Source organism: Macrobrachium rosenbergii, chromosome 1, assembly GCF_040412425.1.
Source record: "Macrobrachium rosenbergii isolate ZJJX-2024 chromosome 1, ASM4041242v1, whole genome shotgun sequence".
Taxonomy (NCBI): Eukaryota; Metazoa; Arthropoda; class Malacostraca; order Decapoda; family Palaemonidae; genus Macrobrachium; species Macrobrachium rosenbergii.
Window position 1 is genome coordinate 15,024,099 of NC_089741.1, and position 19,346 is coordinate 15,043,444.

Below are 19,346 nucleotides of genomic sequence, written 5' to 3' on the forward strand. Positions count from 1 at the left end.
CTGACAAGGAAAATGGAGATTTTGAAAAGGTGCAACCATAGAAAAGCAGTAGGTAGAAGTAGCAGGACACAGACCTGTAGGAAGATCCAGGTAGTCGCTGAGAGAGGGATGTATGAAGACTTTGGCTTGATTGACAACCAGGCAGAAAGAGAACAGGACAGGGTAGGTAGTTAGAGATATTTGTGGTCTGAGCCATAAAACAAGCATTCGTGATAACTATAGTTATCATCTTTAAATTATGTTCAGTATCTAATTCTCCTTTCAGGCTTACCATATGTTTGAAAGTTCAGGTTTTTGTGGCTTTTTTTTTTATAGCTACCAAGTAGTCAGTCAGCTTCTTTGTATATGATATTTGGGTTTGTCTCATGTTTGAAATAATTGCTGATTGGCATCCTTGCTTTTGGGTTAGTTTACGTCATCTGGTACCATTGTTAGTATCCCCTGAGGTTTATATTGATTTAGAATGTTTTACTTTTGCTGCCAGGAAAATTTTAAGTGATCCATTAATTTACTTTGAAAATGTATGTTTTTAGGAATCAGTGGTATTGTAAAAACCCAAAATTTGGTAACATCAAGATGTACAACATCCAAATAAATGCTTGGTATTTATCCTAAACTTCAGAGCTTATATATCTCAAAGACATACAGAGTAGTGTCTAATACAGAAATCCTGATACATAAAAGTAATTTCAAAAGGTGTTTGTTTTTTACATCGAGTTACAATCTTTATAGAGAGTTGTATTCATGAGACAGAAACCTTGGTATAAAAAAGCACCTTTGATAGATATGCACTATTTATATCCTGAGTTGATATGTCCACCTTCTACCTTATACCTGTGTGTAATGCTGCTGGTTGATAGCCCTGTATTGCCACAGGGGCTTCTTGGAGTGACTAATGTTGTAGAGTACAGAACTGATCTATTAAGTATGAAGTAAAGGCAGAAGCCTCAGAGTTTGGATTGTAGGGAATGCCACAAAAAAAAGTAAGAGCATGTTTAAGGTGGTGAAAGTGAACAACATAATGTCAGGAACCCAACGTGAAGTAGGGATCACCTGTCATACAGCTGCCACAGGACACAGCAAGTATGAGTCAAACTACTTGTGTGTTGCATTTATAGGTAAAAGCTTGTGAATGTTATTTAGTACCTCCACATGTCTCTCATGAAAAATGTTTGAACATCAAAACTTTAAAAAGTGTGGAACTCAGAAGCACTCCAATCTAACAGAAGCAGTCATGTGTGCTGCTTTGTCAGGTTAAAGAAAGCCTTGAAGTACCTCCAGCGATCCCCTTGGTCTCTTAGAGATACAGGTGTTTTTCTTTGGTGCATTAATGAAGAGTTTTCTTCATCCCTGGCATGAAATGAGAGTGACAGTACAACTAAGAGGGCAGTGATTGGGTCCTGGCTGCCTTAGATTTGTCTTCACAGGAAGGTCAGATGCAGATGACAGGCCTAGTGGTTTTCATTCCCTGGACTGAGTAACCTTACTTGAGAGTGTGTGTAGCCCTCTTGCATATCTTGAAGGTGCAGAAGCTCATAAAAGACAAGTTTCATTGTTAGATAAATCAGATAAGCCTTACATAAAGTCATTTATTGAGGTATGTAAAGGGTTGCATTGAGGTTAGTAAAGCTTCTTATAACCAGCAAAAGATCCCGTCTTACTGGATCTAGACCTCCCCAAGGAACCTCCTCCATGTAATACTGACATAGCCATCTCAGTACCACTGAAGAATGCAAGGCAAGTCCATGCAGTTAAAGAACAATTTCTGTTCTTTAACTGCATGGACTTGCCTTGCATTCTTCAGTGGTACTTATGACCTTGTATGGCTTAGAATAACAGCTGACTCGGCTATCTCAGAAATAGAAGAGAGTCAGCTATGGTTAAAATGGTGGTGTTTATCAAACCAGTTCCATTTCATTGCATCAGTTGCAGAAAGTTTCACTTTGCCTGGTAGAGGTTTATGGGGTATGTTTTACAGGGGTCAGACGAAGGTTTTAGTGCCCCCACCCAGAACCCTTGTGACTCTAATAGTTTGTTAGATAGTATCAGTTTGTGAAGGTTCAATCTGGAAGTGCGGTTGGTGTAGGAGCTTTTCACTTTTGGTGAACCTCCAAAGCAGCTCTGCCAGAAACTTCAGACTATTGACTATTGGTTAAACAATCCATCAAGGGGACACCACTTTTGTTGCTATGTACAAGGATCTGCATTTTTATAGTTGAAACTAGGATTATGAAGGAAGAACTTGATTTTTCCTGCTAAGGCTGTCTGTTCTACTTTATTTCTTCATGTGATGAATCTCAAATGATCTAGTTTGTGAAATTTGATACTCACGTGACACAGGCTCTCCAACCTCATATGTTGTTGGTTTCTGAGCCTGCCATTTATCTTGCCTTGCACTTGATAAACAAAGGCCTTCTGATGTAGAAATACTGCCTTTGGTACCAGGTGATTTCATTTAACTCCCTTTCCTGCTGGTACCACATCCTTCTTGCCTGCATCAGTACAGCCATGAAGGGCAGAATCTCTGGGAAAGAAGAAACTATTAGATTCCTACCTTCAGGTTCTGAGTATCAAGCTATGGAAGATGATCTCTTTGAATGCCTTCTGATAAAGTGACTGTGTAAAAGAGTGAATCATGAAAAGTCTGCAAGGGACCAACTTACACAGGATTTACCTCATGGGAGGATTTGGTCCTAGGAGGAACTGCAGTATCTAGGACAAAAAGCTATGGTTGTTGGCAAATTTTTTGTAATGAAAGCTGGAGCATTTAGGGTGGTCGCTCCAGTCATCAGTGTCACTGGTCAATATGTGTGTCTATGGTCATTGAAGTGCCACTGGTCAAGAGGTTATGTCTCCAGTCATTGGAGAGCCCATGGTCAGGAAAGCTTGAGAAGTCTGTTGGTTGCCTGTATCTGTTAGAACATTTATGGTTATCATCTAATCCTAAAACCTAATGTTAGCAGTGAAAGCTGTAATTTCTCAGGTCACAGTTCTGGTCAAGAATGCTAGAGTGGCCCTGGTCATGTCTTTGGCCACTAGAGCAACTAGTCACAGTCTGATCCTAATTCACAATAAGCAATTCTAGCTAGCTTACTTGTTGCTTGCTTGCTAGCTAACACTTACCATCAGATTGACCCAAACTTACTAAGAACATAAAACGAATACAGTAATTGCAAAACTGTCTTTAGACTCGAAGAATAAACACATTAGTCCTTCCTCATCATATAAACAAGAAAGTTAGTGATTAAATAGCTTTCTAAGAAAACTACCATCCAACATGAAACATCCAGTGTAGTTGTCCTGCTTTTGTTTTCAGAAACTAAGAAAAATTTCAGCAATCCCCTCATATTGTAATGGAATAGTATACACCAAAGATTGCAGATAGTTAAAACTGAAGTAACTGGAACAATTTCATGACATAAAATGGCCAGTTCCAAATAAAGAATTGTGATGAAACAAATTAAGATGTTAAGAAGTTTATTTTAAGCCTATAATTTCTCAGACTGGCAATGGGTTACAGTTACAGTAGTCAAGAAGAGTATATGAGGGAGTAGGTGATTTTCTCAAACTTACAGATTTGTTGTTTTGTGAATATTTTACTGTAATTTTTGTAGTGCAATACATTTTTTGTGCCTATGTTTCCAGTAAGTAATGCTGTGAGACTGTTGTTAAATTTTTCCAGTATAATGTGGTGAAACTAGTAAAAAGAAATTGGGATGGATAATTTATAGTTCAGTTCTGTAGAATGTATACAATGGTACATGAAGAAAGGTATTTCTGTTATTCCTAGGTATTTTACTTATCTTGTTTTAGTAGCTGATCTGTTGTTAAATTATGAAATATTCCAAGATATAACGGTAACTGAAGACAGGGCTTGAGAATCTTAATTGTAAGGAGGCTTCACGAGTGTCATGTTACTGAAGGATCTGTAGTACTGTATATCGTTGTGCTTTTTCTTTGGAACAGGCAAAAGAGTCGTGAACAAGTAGAAAATATAGTTTTCTCGTATAAATCAGAAGATGACGATGACACCAGCTCTCTCCCTCTTCCTGGCTCCGAATTTCCTCAGCAAAACATATATCAGGTTAGAAACTCTTAAAAGTTATTTTTGTATCAGAAATGGCCTTTTGAGATGATTTTTGTATTTTTTGTAGAGTCTAGAATATTTATAAGAATTAAGCAGTACTCATGAATGTTTTAGTGCATTACGAAGTTACTGTCTTGAATCACTGGCTATGAAAAAAATTTGATTACTGCTAAGTTTTAAATTTATTAGTTATTCAAGAGATGTATCAAAAGATACTTTAGCACATGTATAGTATTCTGTACTTGAACAGTTCCATCTTGTCTGTTGAATCATATGAATTACTTTTGACAGATAATGCTTTAGATCTGCTTAGCACTGCTCACTATCACTGAGTCTTCAGTTGATTCCCAGAGCAGTGGGAACATTATATCCAAACCTGTGTCATGACAGAACTTTTAATGACATGTGACCCATAAATCTTATGTTTCAGTAAAGAAGATATAGGTGTTATCACTTTCAGAGGAGTAACCCATTTCAAATACAACATGAGGTCATGTAAGAATGATGTTTATCAGTATTTTTATTGTCTATAAACAAAAAACACTGCTTGGTTTGGCCTAGAAAAAATCAGAAAAAATCACTCAATAAACAAGCTCTTATTTTTTATAAATACTGAAGATGTTGATTCTCGGATGGTGGCTGATAAGGTGGCCAGCCATTTTGCAGAAGTTTAAAAGTCTTATGATAAATGTTATACCATTTATTTTCACATAGAATTGCATAAAGTGTGAATTTTATATCAGATGTTAGCCTCATTATCATAATTATTAAGAGGCAAGATGAAAATGTTCACTTGGGTCGTATCTCTCAGCCTCCCTTACTTAAAAAAACGAATGGGATGTTCAACTATTTACACTTGTATAAGTTGGAAACAAGCGGGAGAAAGTTAAGGCTTGGGAGTAGTTTGTTTGGGAGTGCTATTCTAGAGTACAGTACAACCATTTGGGTGCAAGAGAATGTCTCCAACTCCCGCAGCAATACATAATTTCTCTCCCTCAGTCTAGTTCTCACAAGTAACTAACTTCTGTTAGTTACTATGGTATGTTTTGGAAAATAACCATCTCTTTACAATGCCTTTAGGTATGTCAGCTTATTTTTAGGGCATGCTGAAGAATCCAGCATAAAATGGTCATTGCACATGTGTGTCCCAGACCGAACAGATATTTTGGTTTTGTTCCCCAGAACCTGACCAGTTTACTGTTTGCTTAATTTCTCTCTATTTCAGCTTAAATGTACCTTATTTTTGTTTCACTTCCTTTTTGATATTGTTATCATCCATAATGTTTAATATTTCAATATATTCCTGATGTTTTTTGAAAAGGTGTTCTTTTCCTAGGGTTTTTTTCAGTTATTACACCAATTTGGGTTGATATTTAAACTTAGTAGTGCTAGGATAGCTGGTTACTTACTGTTTTTGCTTAGTGATGTATCACTGATCTTGGCTTTGCTTAGTGTATTTTTTTGCTTCGCAATTCATTATCTCAGGTTGGCTGCAAATTGTGTAATTTTCTTTGCATACTTAGTAGTGTTCAAGTTTTCCTTACTTTTTACCTGTTAGTTACATTCCATGTTTCTGGGCTTGTCACCATAGGTAATATATTTTTTCTTATTATTGACTTTTCACACTTAGTTTGCCATTAAAAGGCTTTGTGCCACAATTATTGTATGTCTAGAAGTTTAGTTTAGCAACTCAGAAACTTCTTCCTTAGTGATATATTGTTTACATTAATTAGGAATCTTTACTAATTCCAATTATTTCATGTCTAGATTGGAATATACCCTCATTTATTAACTATACCTATAGGAGTCATGTATGTAGCCCAAGTATGACTTGTGATAAGTGATAATCTCAGTCCTAATGGCAGCATAGTTTTAGAAAAAGGTTGTAAGTATCCTAAGAGCTTAGTAAGGACTCTTGTATCCTCAGCTTCATGTATATTGAATCCTTTTTCCTTGAAGTTTCATTTACCTTTTAATGCTTACTGAGTCATTCTTTTTATATAAGTGACTTACCCAGTAATTACATACCTATTAGTTTTCCACATACGGCAGCCTAAATTCAAGTTTCGTGGGTAGCGCTTCGATTGCTCAGTGTAGGTGCACAGTACCGCCCTCTAATAGCAATACTAGGAACAACTTAGCTAACCACCTCATTGTGTTTTCTGGTGTACTCGACTAAACATCGAGTGCTTACAGCAGCTTATTCTTATTTTCTGGTTATATCACCGGATTTTGGTAGTATTACACAACCACTGGAACGCATATTTCATAGCCTTCGAACAGAGATCTTTCAGGATGAGTCTTTTTTGTTATTACCCTGATTCAGATTGATCAACAAGCCGGCTACTTGTGAGTTGCCTGTAATAGTTTGGTCTTAAAAGTAACTCTAGAATGTTACACCATTCCTTGAGGCCAAAGCTTTTACATTTATGTTTTGCTTACTGGGCTTGGGCAATGTGCAAGTCGCCGGTAAATAATTGCCTTAAAAGTAATTCTTGAATGTTACGCCATTCCATTAGGCCAAGAACTGTTGCATTCATTATTACCATGCATAGGCTGCGCCCAGCCATTGGGCAAGTGATTATCGTAAAAGTAATTCTTGGATGTTACATCATTCCGTTAGGCCAAACTTTTGCTTTTAGGATTTGTTTACTGCCATAGGCTATTCGCAAGCCGCCAGTAAATAATTACCTTAAAGTAATTCTTGAATGTTGCGCCATTCCTTTAGGCCAAACATTTGTGAATTATTTTTCGTTTATCAGGCTTAGGCATCTCGCAAGCCTCCGGTAAATTATTTTAAAGTAATTCTTCAGTGTTACGCCATTCCATTAGTCCAAAACGTTTGTAATTTGTTTTGTTTACCAGGCCTGGGCTACTCATCACACTTTCATTTGCAGAGAACTGAGAAGTTTAGGGGCTGAAGTGCAGTAAGAAGAGGATGGTGCATAATGTTTGGCTGCGGTGAGCCTTAGAGGAAACATTCTCGACAGCTGAGTATCGGCTACTGGTTCTTGCTTCGGCAGGACTTTGGAACGTTACAGAGAAGATTTGAATGGCCCCGTCCTACGGAGGTGTTTTTCCTGGTATCAAGCAATCGTGAATATTCCACATCTTTAGCTCCTAACCTCCAGCACTGGCCATCTGCATCCACTATTGGTGGACGTAATCGGTTACTGGATTCGATCACTAATTAGGGAATAAAAACACATTGTTCTACAATATTAAGAGTCTGATTTGCTTTGATACATTAATACTAAAACTACTTTTTGATATAAATTTATCATTTAATTTAGAAGATACCCATACATTTGTTATCTTTAAATGCCTACATGTCTGAACATATAAAATGCTAATGTTATTCATACATTTTATACATTTTTTTATGCCCAGATACCAGAAATTACTATAAAGATATAAAAAAGTAGTAATCAATTACTAATCAATTATTTTTCATGCAAGTAATCGGTAACTGCGATTACCAAAATCAGTGAAATGACTACCACTATCCACCACTATCCTCCACCTGCCTCCTTCCTCCCACCGCCACGCACTCAGGAGTGACCGCCACCTACCTCCACCCACCTCTTGCCACCTCCTGCCTCCCAGGCCCAGCTCAGAGCACGCAGCACCCGGTGCCAGCTCATGTCCACCTGGCACCAGTTCTCTCATGTTGCTAGTCCTCCTATATTATCCACTTGCTCCTATGCCTGGCTCCCTCACTTCCTTTGCATGCCTTTGCCAGCCTTATATTTTGATTATCATGAATTTAACCATTGTAACAGTGAAGTGTTGTGCAGTGGAGGAGGTGGGCTCTCCTCCCCCCGATTCTCTTAGACGAAGGTCCCTGTCCCACTCCCCTGCACTAGGGAGAAGGCATACTGGAGGTCCAAGGGAGGCCGGGGGGTTTACACAGAGGTAGTCGCCCCTTCAGTCAAGCCTGTTGCTGGTCCCAGGTATTGACAGACAGCCACTGGAAAAGTGTCATACTGGACATGTAGTGGAGAAGGTGGCTATGTGGCCCCTCGCATCTCCTAGACCTAAAGTCACTGTCCCGCTCCCCCCTGCACTGGGGAGAAGATATACTGGTGGTCCAAGGGAGTCCAAGGGGGTTGCCACCGATAGTTGCCCCCTCAGTCGAACCTGTACTCTATTCCCAGGTGTCAGCAGACGGCCACTGAAAAGATGTCTTGATGGAGGTGCAGTGTTAGACAACCACTGGAAAGGTGTCTTGATGGAGGTGTAGTGTTAGTCAGCCACTGGAAAAGTGTTTTGATGGAAAGAGGCAGGATAAGGAGGTGTCCTTACTCTTGGAAACAACTTTCTTCTTCATTCTTAAAGCCCATGAACTCCTCAAGCTGATGCTTAATCAGGGCTAAAGCAGTCCTCCGAGCTGATGAAGAAGGAAGAGGCGCAGAGTGCCCAGGTGTTGACGCCAAATGCTCCATAGTTGGCGCCAAGCATCCAGAAGTTGGTGCTGAGCACCCAGTAGGTGGTGCCAAGTGGTCGGGTGTGACAGTCTGAAGCGACGAAGTGGGCGCCAAGCGAGCCGAAATGAGCGCTAAGCAGTAGACAGGCTCTGACTCGGAGTGTCTTGTCGCTTGGAGACCAAAATCGGGCGATCACAGATCTTCATCACCTCTTCCTCAGAACACAACCATCATTGAAGAGTCCTCTGTTTTGGTTTTGAGCCTCAACGCTCGGAATTTTCGAGCATTTTTCTGTTTGCCAAGAGAGTTTTCTGACTGTCCACAAGTTTCTTTAGCTCGGAAACTTAGTGGATGTAGTTCTGGGGACTTTGTCATCCACCATCGTTAGTCTAGATTACACATCATATGAGTTACTTTTTCACCCAGTTCCGAGGTTGCTGCCACGGACAAGCGCTGTAATGTGTTTTTGTTTCATCACGCAATTACGGTTGCTGTTCTCTGCTTCCTGTCAAGAGATAGGGAGGCTAGCTTATCGCTCAGTCTTCCTACATTTTCGCTGTGGTTCCTCTGTCACTCCTTCAGTCTGACTTAATGCCTGGATTCAACTTCCAGTCTCCTGGCACCAGCCAACTTGTACTGGGTGCTGATTCCCAAACACCCTCCCCCTCTTCCAGAGTGCTTGGCACCATTGGTGCTCGACTTCCACCGCTGAGCTCTTAACGCCTGCTCACGTGCTAATTTTTTCTTTTTTTTTAGGGGATTGTATTTGACCTACAGAGTTGGTCATAGCCGGTTCTGGACTAGGCCTCTTTTTTTTTGTGTGTGTGTGTGCCTAGATTTTGGTGGATTATGGACATTGCACCCCCCCACTTTTTTTTTAGTTTGCCAGATATAAGTTCTGTTCCACGTACAGCTCCGTATATGCTTCAGGCTGTACAAGGTACTGTCAGTCCACACAGGCCGCAGAGTCGACAGTGAGTCTGTGCTTTGTCTACAGTTCACTCTGTGACCCTCCAAGAACAAAAGAACTTCTTTGGTGAGCAAATCAATCAAGCATTCTGGCCACACGAATTTTTCAGGGCTCTAAAGGTCTGCCAGTTGTATCGAGCCTTCAGAAGGGCATCCTTCCTTCCAAATAGGCCTTCGATTCTCTGGTCTCTTGAGATCTGTGGACTCTATAGCGTGAGATGACTTTGGGCCGGTATGTCACTGCAAGAACCCTTCGCCTCCTCCCTTGGATTTTCCGGTCCCAAACCCTCTAGTATGGGCAACAGTCGCCATATACAGAACGATCCTTCTTGGTTCTCCTTGTCTTACACATTCTTATGGTTCAGGAAACCCCTAAGTAAGTTTCAGGCTCATTGTAACATTACGAGGACTGTCATACCCCCGTTATGTCCAACGTAGAATGACTCCAGAATCTGTGACTGTTGTTGGTGGACCTTCCAGGTTCTTTCCCCAATTGTTTCTCCTCCTTCAGCTTCCCTCAAGGGGTACCACCAAAGGTGGTCTGCTCTTACCCTGACAGGCTTCAGGCGATCCAGAGGCTTGTCAGTTGAAAAGGTTTTGAGACATTTTGCAGAGACTATGGCATGCAGATGTCAATCTTTTAGCTACATCTACCGGACTAAGGGGCTGATTTTCCATAACTATTACCTCAGACACTTTGTCTCCCCTTTTAAGATATCTGTGACCCTCTTTTTCTGAGGAGGTCTAGGTTCTCTAATACTCCTCCATTAGGAGTATAGAGTTATGCTTAACTCAGGTTTAAGTACGGGGACCTAGATTTATTCCTAATATCCATCCCTCAAGTCCTTTACCCATCCAAGCAAGGAAGAAATTGATTCGGATTGCTTGTTATCCTTGGGTATTTTAGCCAAGTTCAAGGTCCCATCCTAGACCTGGATCTGTTCTTTCCCCCTTTTAGATTGTTACGGATTCCCTTGACTCCCAGGAGCACCCGACATCTCTTGACCTAACTCGCCTGGTGCCCAGCTCCTGTGGCGCCAGCTCATGCTCCTAGTGTCCGCCAGCTCCCGAACTCCGAGCTCGCCTGGTGCCCAGCTCCCTTGGTGCCAACCACAGCCTGGCACCAAATCATGCTTCAAGTGTCCGCCAGCTCCCAAGCTCCTAAGTGCCTAGCTCACCTGCCACCCAACTCCTCTGGCACCAGCTCGTGCTCTGAGTGTCCGCCAGCTTCTGAACTCCTAGCTTGCCTGGCGCCCAGCTCCTCTGGTGCCAGCCACAACCTGGCGCCAACTCATGCTCCGAGTGTCTGCCAGCTCCCGACCCCTTAGCTCGCTTGACATCCAGCTCGTCTGGCTCCAATTCTTGCTACAAGCGCCCAGTAGTGCTCCCCAGCTCGGAAGTGGTATAGAGAGCTCTCTGTCCCGTTGGAGTTTTTCAGAAATTCCCTGAGCCGAATCGGAAATCAGAGGACCATCCATAACCTAGGGAGTTATGGCAAGAACCCGTCTCTCCCTCTGTCTAAACGTGTCCTCCATCTTATATGGACTTCATTTTTGAGACGCTTATTTTTTTTAGTGCATTTTGCCTACTTTGAAGTGAAGCTAAGGACGTCTGAACAGCCTCTACGTCCTTAGTTTTCAGACGCTATATGCTCTTTACGTCCATTCTGCTATCGACCTACCAGAAGTGTAAGCGATCTTGGCTTCTCACTATGTTTATGAAAGCATAAACAGCGTCGAAATTTTCCAGTACCTTGAGACTATTTTTAGTGACTGGCATGGCATTGCGGAAGGAAGCGACGTTATCCTACTATCTCTTGACCTTTTCAGTAAAGTGCTGAGTTTAGAGAGCCAGGGGGTACAACGTACCTTGAGCACCCACCACTCTCAGTGGATGGGCTGTGGTTTTATTTCAGTGTAGGTGTCAGTGTTATCTGGTTGTTTTTATTTTGGTGCTACACCCAGGACAAGGGCAGGCACCTATCATGGTTTGCTAGCCATGGGAGCACTTCCCTAGCTACAAAGTTCCCCCTTGGCTATACCACTATGCCACTACGAGTTAAGATGAGAACCAACCAGAGGCAGTAACCACCTGCAATAGCTCTCTTAAATGACAGGAAACAGCAAATATTGTTTTTAATGCTATCAACTTTTCTATTTCAAATTCATTACATGACTTACGTTTTGGAGTAGAATATGTACATGATCCCACCTCCCATCAATTTGGAATCACCTATGTAATTAATGGGTAAGTCACTTATATAAAAGTGACATTTTTATAATGAAATAAAGTTTTATATATACTTACCCAGATTACATGATCAGAGCCCTCCCTCCTCCCCTCTGATGGACATTGGGCATAAAACACAATGAGGTGGTTAGCTAAGTCGTTCATAGTATTGACGTTAGGGGGCAGTACTGTGAACCTACGTTGAGCAACTGAATCGCTACCAGCGAAATTTGAATTTAGGCTGCCGTACGTGGAAAACTAATGGCTATGTAATTACTTTATTTTATTATAAAAATGTCATTTTCATTCTCAAAAACCTTATTGTGGTGAAGTCGAAAATCTTCCTCTTTATTTCTTTGCATAGACAGATGGAGTCGAGTTGAGCTTTTGAGAATGTGCCTGATATGTCTCCTCCTCCTGAATGGAAAGATCTTACTTCCTTGCTTGATCATCATATTAAATCCCCTTCATCTGTAGGTCTTTCACTCTATGAGTACTGAGGTACCCACTGAATTGTGCTCATTTTGCCATCCTTTGGCATCAAGAGTTAAGTGTTTCCTTGGATGCAAGTGCTCCTTCTCAAGAAAGTTCTGTTGTGGCTATTGCTTCCATTATGCCAGATGTTAGCCTGCAAAGTAGTGCTTTTAGTGTTTTTTGGTGCTTCAGCTTCTTCATTTCACGTTTGGCTGGAAAGCATACTTGAATTTCTCCCTCCTAACACTGGTACCATCCAACCTTTGAATTTAAATGGCAAAGATCATAGAGTGCATTCTGTCTCTTATCATTCTCACACACAGAATATTCTGCATGTGGTATTGCTTGGAGAGGTGATGAGAGCTACTTTTCTACTAGATTTCATGATTTGTCTTATGGATCATTATCAGGCAAAGCTAGTTCATGTAGAGTATGCCACACTATTTCGACCTTTACTTGTGAGTTGAGAGAGTGCTTACGAAGATCACTGAAGTGGTTATCCTTGGATGGTATACATGTGCAGTCTGCTCAGCATATTTGCATTTATAACAGCGAAACTAATTTTTGAGTTTTACGTCTCCCACCTACTTATAGTTTCTTGCAGCTGCTTAACAGGACCCATCCTCTAACTGTGTTTCTTTTACTGTCCAACCATGTTTCTTGCTCTATTGCACAAAGGAAAAGAGGGGAGGATTCTTGGGTCTATATCATCCTCAAGAAAGGTGCATTCTTTGGTGTGTGATCACCCACTATTGGGTAGCACTGCATGCTACAGTAAATGCACTAAAGCAGTGCTCCCTTCACTCGTTTGAGAGACCAGTTGACACTGATATGCAGGTTATTAGTGCTGCTTCATGAGACCAGTTGACACTGATATGTAGGTTATCAGTGCTGTTTCACTGGTCTCTGCTATGGATGATGCATGCACCACACTACTGCGTTCTCTTCACCTACCCTTTCTCAGCTTATTACTACTGCTGCTTCAACGTGAAAGTGCTCAGTGCATAGTATCTGAGGAAGGACATAGAAAGATCAGAAGCAGTACAAGTAAGAGCAGCCAAACTGTTGCCATTAGTCTGATACCGTGGACATCAAAGGCAGCTAGGGCGCCTCAGTTTCTCTCTAGAAAATTGTTAAGAGGTCAGTCAATTTAAACATTTAAGATACTGAAAGGTATAAATAATATTAACTACAGGAATCTTTTCATCTTTAGTAGTAATGAGACTAAATCCAATCAATGAATAGGAACTAGAACTAAATGTTTCAACACCATCTGCTTGAGGAACTTCTTGACATATAATATAGCCTCATTTCTGAGGGGACTACCAACTGAGGTTGTGAACACTACCACTACTAGCCACTTCAAGAATTGATAGTGGATGGCACTCTTGTGATTGAATAATATTATAAGGTGAACAGTATTGCACACTGTTTATGGTGAATGAAAATAACTGCCAGTATACTTTTGAAATTTTGAAAAGCTAATAATATTGGGATTACTGACTTCTATCACCTTTGATAGAACAACTATGCTCACCTTATTGAGCAGAAGTTTTTAGAACAGTATCTCTCTCTCTCTCTCTCTCTCTCTCTCTCTCTCTCTCTCTCTCTCTCTCTCTCTCTCTCTCTCTCTCTCTCTCTCTCTCTCTCTCTCTCTCTCTCTAATTATCACTAACTTAATTGTTTTGAAACTTAAGCTTCAGGTAAACAAAATAAAATATTGTTGCTAATTCAGTGCCAAGTACATGGAGTTTGGAATTTGGATAAGCAAATAGTAGGAAAAGTACTATATTTTTTTCACTTGTAGCAGATGGAAGATTGCATGAAAGTCAGGTTTGTGTTGCAAGAAACTGCAGAATATTTTATAAGGAACTTAGATTTCTTTTGTGATAATTTATAGAAATTCTTCAGGCTGCCTTATATCTGCTATCTTACATGTCAGTTATTTCTTTAGGTACATACACTGTATGAAAGCATAAGTTGAATATATTATTGTATTGACATTTGCATAACATCCAGTATGATAACATGGCTACCAAACTGACACCAAAATGTAAATTTTTATAAGTGAAATTCCCTTCACGATGAGAGTATATTTTTGAGTTTGAAAAGGGCACTATACGAGTTAGCCACTGTAACAATGCATGCATTGTTTACTTTTAAAAAGTATGCATAATTTTGAGGAACTTGCTCAGTTTATGTACTTTTACGAGAGATATTTTATATATGGGCTTTGTATTAGACCAGTGTAAGCTTATCTCTCTATGTGTCTGGTGAGAATAGTTCCGACATTAAAATATGAAAATATTATTGTGTAATTTATGTTGTTTTATTGATCTCTAATTCAAATTTTTCCTCTCAATTTTTGTAGTCTGGCAGTGCTCCATACAGTAGTCTGTCAGAAGAAGTAGTTGGTGATGGACAGACACCTGTTAACCCACTTTACTCTGCCTCCCTCCAAAGTCCCGACTCTATTACTGGTTATTCTATTAACTCCGTCGATGACATAACTATCAATGCTTACAACAAATCTCAGGCACAGTGAATGAAATGCTGTACATTTTAGAAGAAAGATTATTTTGTCACTGTATATTACAAGGACTTTGCTATGTATGAAGCTGTGTATTATGGATTCAAAGAGGGAATGATATGTTCCAGTGCTGTTTTTTCTGTATATAATGTGTCCAATATTCCATAATATGCTTTGAGTGTATAAAGATGCATGTGAATGTAGTTTAAGCAAACTATTGATTTGAGAGTATATATATAAATATAGTGTTTTATTTGATAAATAGCTGATAACTCTAGATAACTGCATTGGTATGATGAAATCTCATTATATTAAGACATTTAGTTTCCTGTTGCAGTGCACGTTACATTATTCAAGTAATGTAGAAAACAAGTTGTGCAGTACTGTTGTATTTTGCAGTGAAGGAATTAGGATGCAACATAGAAAAGGTGGTTCAGAGCAACATGGTATCTAGGATAAAGACATGAGGCACTGTGGAATCATTTACTGTGTTTACTGGGTATATAATGGGGTTTCATTTTACTTGAGCAATGTTCCATCCATGAATTTAAGGTATTAAGAGCTACTACATTTGTACTTTTAGATTAAGCTTAGTTCACAATCCTGAGTCTCTATCTCGTTATGATGTGTTGTTTGTATTCTATTATAAAAATCTAAAAGTATATTGTACATACATATGAAAATTTGATGTCCCTCATTGACGTGTATGCTAAGAAATAGAAGCACATTATTTTAAATGGTTAAAATCAGGAACACTGTTTTCCTGTAAATTATATTGTATGACTGAATAAACAGTTACACTGTTGAAATATGTACTGTAATTTGATAAGAAACCGAGTTGCTTTGGGCATGTTGATCATACAGACACACTTTTTTCATGTCTTAGGGGATTTCAAAATCACAGTTTTCTTGCAAAGTAATTGTCCTTTTCAGTGTAAGATTTAGTTCATTCAAATTTCAAGTCATTATTGATTCATGATGTTATTTTACAGTACTCAGTATTTTTTATTGCTGATGGCTATTGGTCAATGAAACTCAGAGATTATTTCTTGAACTAGGCCTACCTCATGCCACAACATGTATTTCTTTACATTTAGTTCTGCTAGCACACCACTCATTTTTCGTAGCTTGCTTGTTTTCTTTGGATGACAAGCATATTTCAAGCTTCATTTTTTCCTGGTGTATCCAAGTCATGCAAAAGGCTTTATTACTTTTTGCCAGTTTCTTTTTAAGTATCAGGACTTTGCTGTAGTTATTTCATAATTGCATATTTAAAAAAAAGAGTGAAAGTGCTTTAAATACTCAGATGATTTTTCATGACATTTCATACTTTTAAGGTATTAAATAACTCACTGTAATGAATTTTACTTTGACAGAAAGACTAATTAACATGCTTTACCACTGTTGGTGTGTGATTAGTATGATATATAGTTTTAGTCTTTCATCTTTCATTATCTCATTTTAATGATGTATAAAACAGAATTTTATTTTAGATATATTACGAGTCTAATATCAATATCTAATTGGTGGCTGAAATACTTTTATTTTTAGAGCTTTAGAATGCCCAATGCCATGTAGAAGTTGGTGACAAGTAGCCTGAGCAGTTGAAAACATTGGAAAGTGTAGGGTAGCTGAATTTCAGTGGTTTTATGTACAAATTTTTGTTTCCGAGTAAGGCTATGGATTGTTATGTATATATCATGAAGATGCAGTATATACCCTACTAAATATTTTATCTTCTGTTTATTTGACTGAAGGAGAAGAATGATTTTATTCAAAAATTATTTTGCTTTTGAAAAGCTCCTTTTCAACTTAGGAGGAATCAGTAAGTCTTTTCTCACGTCTGCTTTAATCAGACATTGCGGAGGGTCCCTTAAAATGGTTAAGTTTTATAGAGGAGTAAATCATTAGTTAGTATGACAGTTTTTTTTGTGTTTAGTACTATAATTAAACTGAAACATATGATATTTAGATATGTTAAGCAGACATCAATCACTTGCATAATTCGTATTATCTCTTTTCACTGGTAAAGTTGATATTTTCTCTGAATACATTAGCACAAGAAAATACCCAAGACTTTTCAAGAAATTGACCTGTCAGGTGAGGATATTTCTAACATAAAGTAACTTGTAACTTCTCCATAATTCTCCCATTTTCTGTATGGCAAGATTCCTATTATCATTATACATTAGACTGCTCTTGTATTTAGATGGGATTCGGGTTCAGCATCTAAAAATAATTTGAGTGATTTCAGGTCTTTGAGCTGACATGTAACAGAGTTACATAATTTTCACTCAGATTTTCTGTGCATGGATTGTACCACAGTGGAAGTAGGAAACTATGTCTGTTAGGCTGGGTGTAGAAATATTGAGATGATGTGATCATACAAATTATAAAACCTCCTGTTTATGCCTTAGTGCCTAGTTATTGCAGACAGACCAAGTGCTGAATAGATTTTTTTTATTCATGATGTGCATACATACCTAATCACAAGCCACGAGGCCATTAACCTGCCAAGCAATCTGCTACTGAGTAGAATGTCCATACATTAAAATATACAGTATATGAATACTTTACTGAAATAATCATGAAATTTACAAAAAACAGAAATTAATTAATCGGCATCTTGGAATGCAAATTAGCAGTACTGTACTTGAGAAATTGACAACTTAAGAAACATCAGAGCAAGTAAAGGTGATACTTTTAAGTAGCTTACAGCCACAAAGACTTAAGCATTAATGCCTGCAATGCTGTCAGGAAGACATACATCATTACAGTTTAGCTGTACACTGATTCCCATTTCTAGACTTTTAGGACTGGCATAAGGGAAATGGAAGTGAAGAATTAGAACAGTTAAATCAGAAGAGACTAAAGGGAACAGGCAACAAATAAAAAAGTTAGAATTATTTGTAGTTTTGTCTAAATGGTGATGGAGGCGCAGTTTTAAACCATAAATGCTGTCTCAACCCCTAGCCAGGGACTTTCCTATGGTGAAAGGCCTTACCTCTTGATTCTGCTTCTACACGTACTGATTAATGGTATGACTGCCATTGTTTTTAATCCACTTCATTTTTTCATCTTTGGTACTTTAGAATTAATATGAAATTTTTTATCCTTACAGTTATTTTCACTGATGGGTTCTAGGTAGTTCTTGTGCATGTAAGAGCAACTGTAGTCACATTCAGCTGAAATATTTTGTAATATATTTAGCAACTACCAAATAGCTGTATAGTAGTGTATTTATGTTCTACTGTGTATCAAAAATTGAGTGGTCATGCATACATTATAGGTCTGAATATGATTAACATGTGTGACCCTCTGTTTTCTACTTGCATTGCCTTGTATTAACCTGTAATGTGGTAAAAGCACTTGGCTGTTTGCACAAGTAGGTGCATGGCTATATATTGCCATAGGTCAGCACAATTAAGTGCATGGCCATATATTGCTATAAGTCATATAACTGCAACTTGTTCTGAGTGGTGGGAGAGTGATGACCGAGGAAATGGTGTTCGGGTCTGGCATTAACTGAAGCAGGCTTATTGTAACAGGAATAAAAAATGTAACAGGTCCAGAAGCCATACAGTTTTTATAGCTTGTGGGTTGGAGAAATCACCTGTAATATGCTTACACACTACCTTTCCATGTTTGCGGACAGTCTTAGTTTATCAGATGCCGAGCCTGGAAGAGTGTGACTTATCGGTTTTATCTATCAGATCAGCCCAAACATTTATATACAAGTGGATGCCACTAGAGATAAAAGCAAAAACAGTGCAGTTGAATGTAAGATGGTCAATGCAAACACCAGGGGGTATCTTCTGACCATCTGTAAAAAGTAGTGAGATGAAATAAAGCAGTCTTCATAAGGAAAGGTAAGGAGAAGATTATTGTTGCAGGGGAATTGGGTAATTTCAACGGTACAGAGCTTGCTAGGTAGGAGTTAGCCAGAGAGAACCACTCAACCCAAATTCAGTCAACCAGAGTTAAGTCATTCATGACTTGGCATGCTAAATTGACAGTATCTACTTGGACATTTCAAAACAGTGGGTCATAGGGAACCTAGGCTGGATAGATCCCATCAGGAGGAACCTAACTTTCAAGGAAACACTAACTTGGATTAGGATAGGCAGGAAGCCAAGCCTTTAAGAATTAAGGATTTTATTTTCATAGTATGGTTAAACTTTCTTTTATAACTAAAATGGCTGGGAAATCATGTTTCATTTGGAGTCCTCATTAGGATGGATGGCTAACCAAAGAAATTTAATTCTGTCTGAACCCAGCAAGAATCACACCTGGGTTTAACCAACTCTTCAATGTAAACTAACTTAGTAGGAAGTTTCACTTGTAATTTTGGATTGTAGTCATACAAAGTCACTGACGAGGTACCAGATGGAGGAACGGAAATGTTTAACCCTAGTATTTTCTCAGTTCCTCATGCTAATGATGACTTATCAACAGCAGGCATTGCTCATGAAGGAGGCTTATGAATAATTTTAGTACCCTGTACTGCTCTTTTTCTGATGAGAGGTAACGAAGAGGGGAGCTGGAGATGGACAGGATGACTGCAAGATGGACTAAGAACCATTCATCCCCAGACACAAAGACAATTTGACAACAGATTACATTTGTGAAA

At 39.0% G+C, this 19,346-nt stretch overlaps 1 protein-coding gene across 2 annotated transcripts in view; it reads left to right on the plus strand.

The window, feature by feature from the left end:
* Positions 1-15,525, plus strand: part of LOC136856521 (transmembrane protein adipocyte-associated 1-like) — a 65,356-nt gene extending 49,831 nt beyond the window's left edge. The window contains exons 7-8 of one of the 2 annotated variants that reach the window (XM_067080948.1): positions 3,967-4,084; positions 14,558-15,525. In XM_067080948.1, coding sequence (XP_066937049.1) covers positions 3,967-4,084; positions 14,558-14,731 — 292 coding nt within the window. In that variant the 3' untranslated portion in view covers positions 14,732-15,525. Of the gene's footprint in view, positions 1-3,966; positions 4,085-4,517; positions 4,636-14,557 lie in introns of those variants that run through there. The other variant, XM_067081708.1, reaches the window with a different exon arrangement.
* Positions 15,526-19,346: the final 3,821 nt, after the last annotated feature.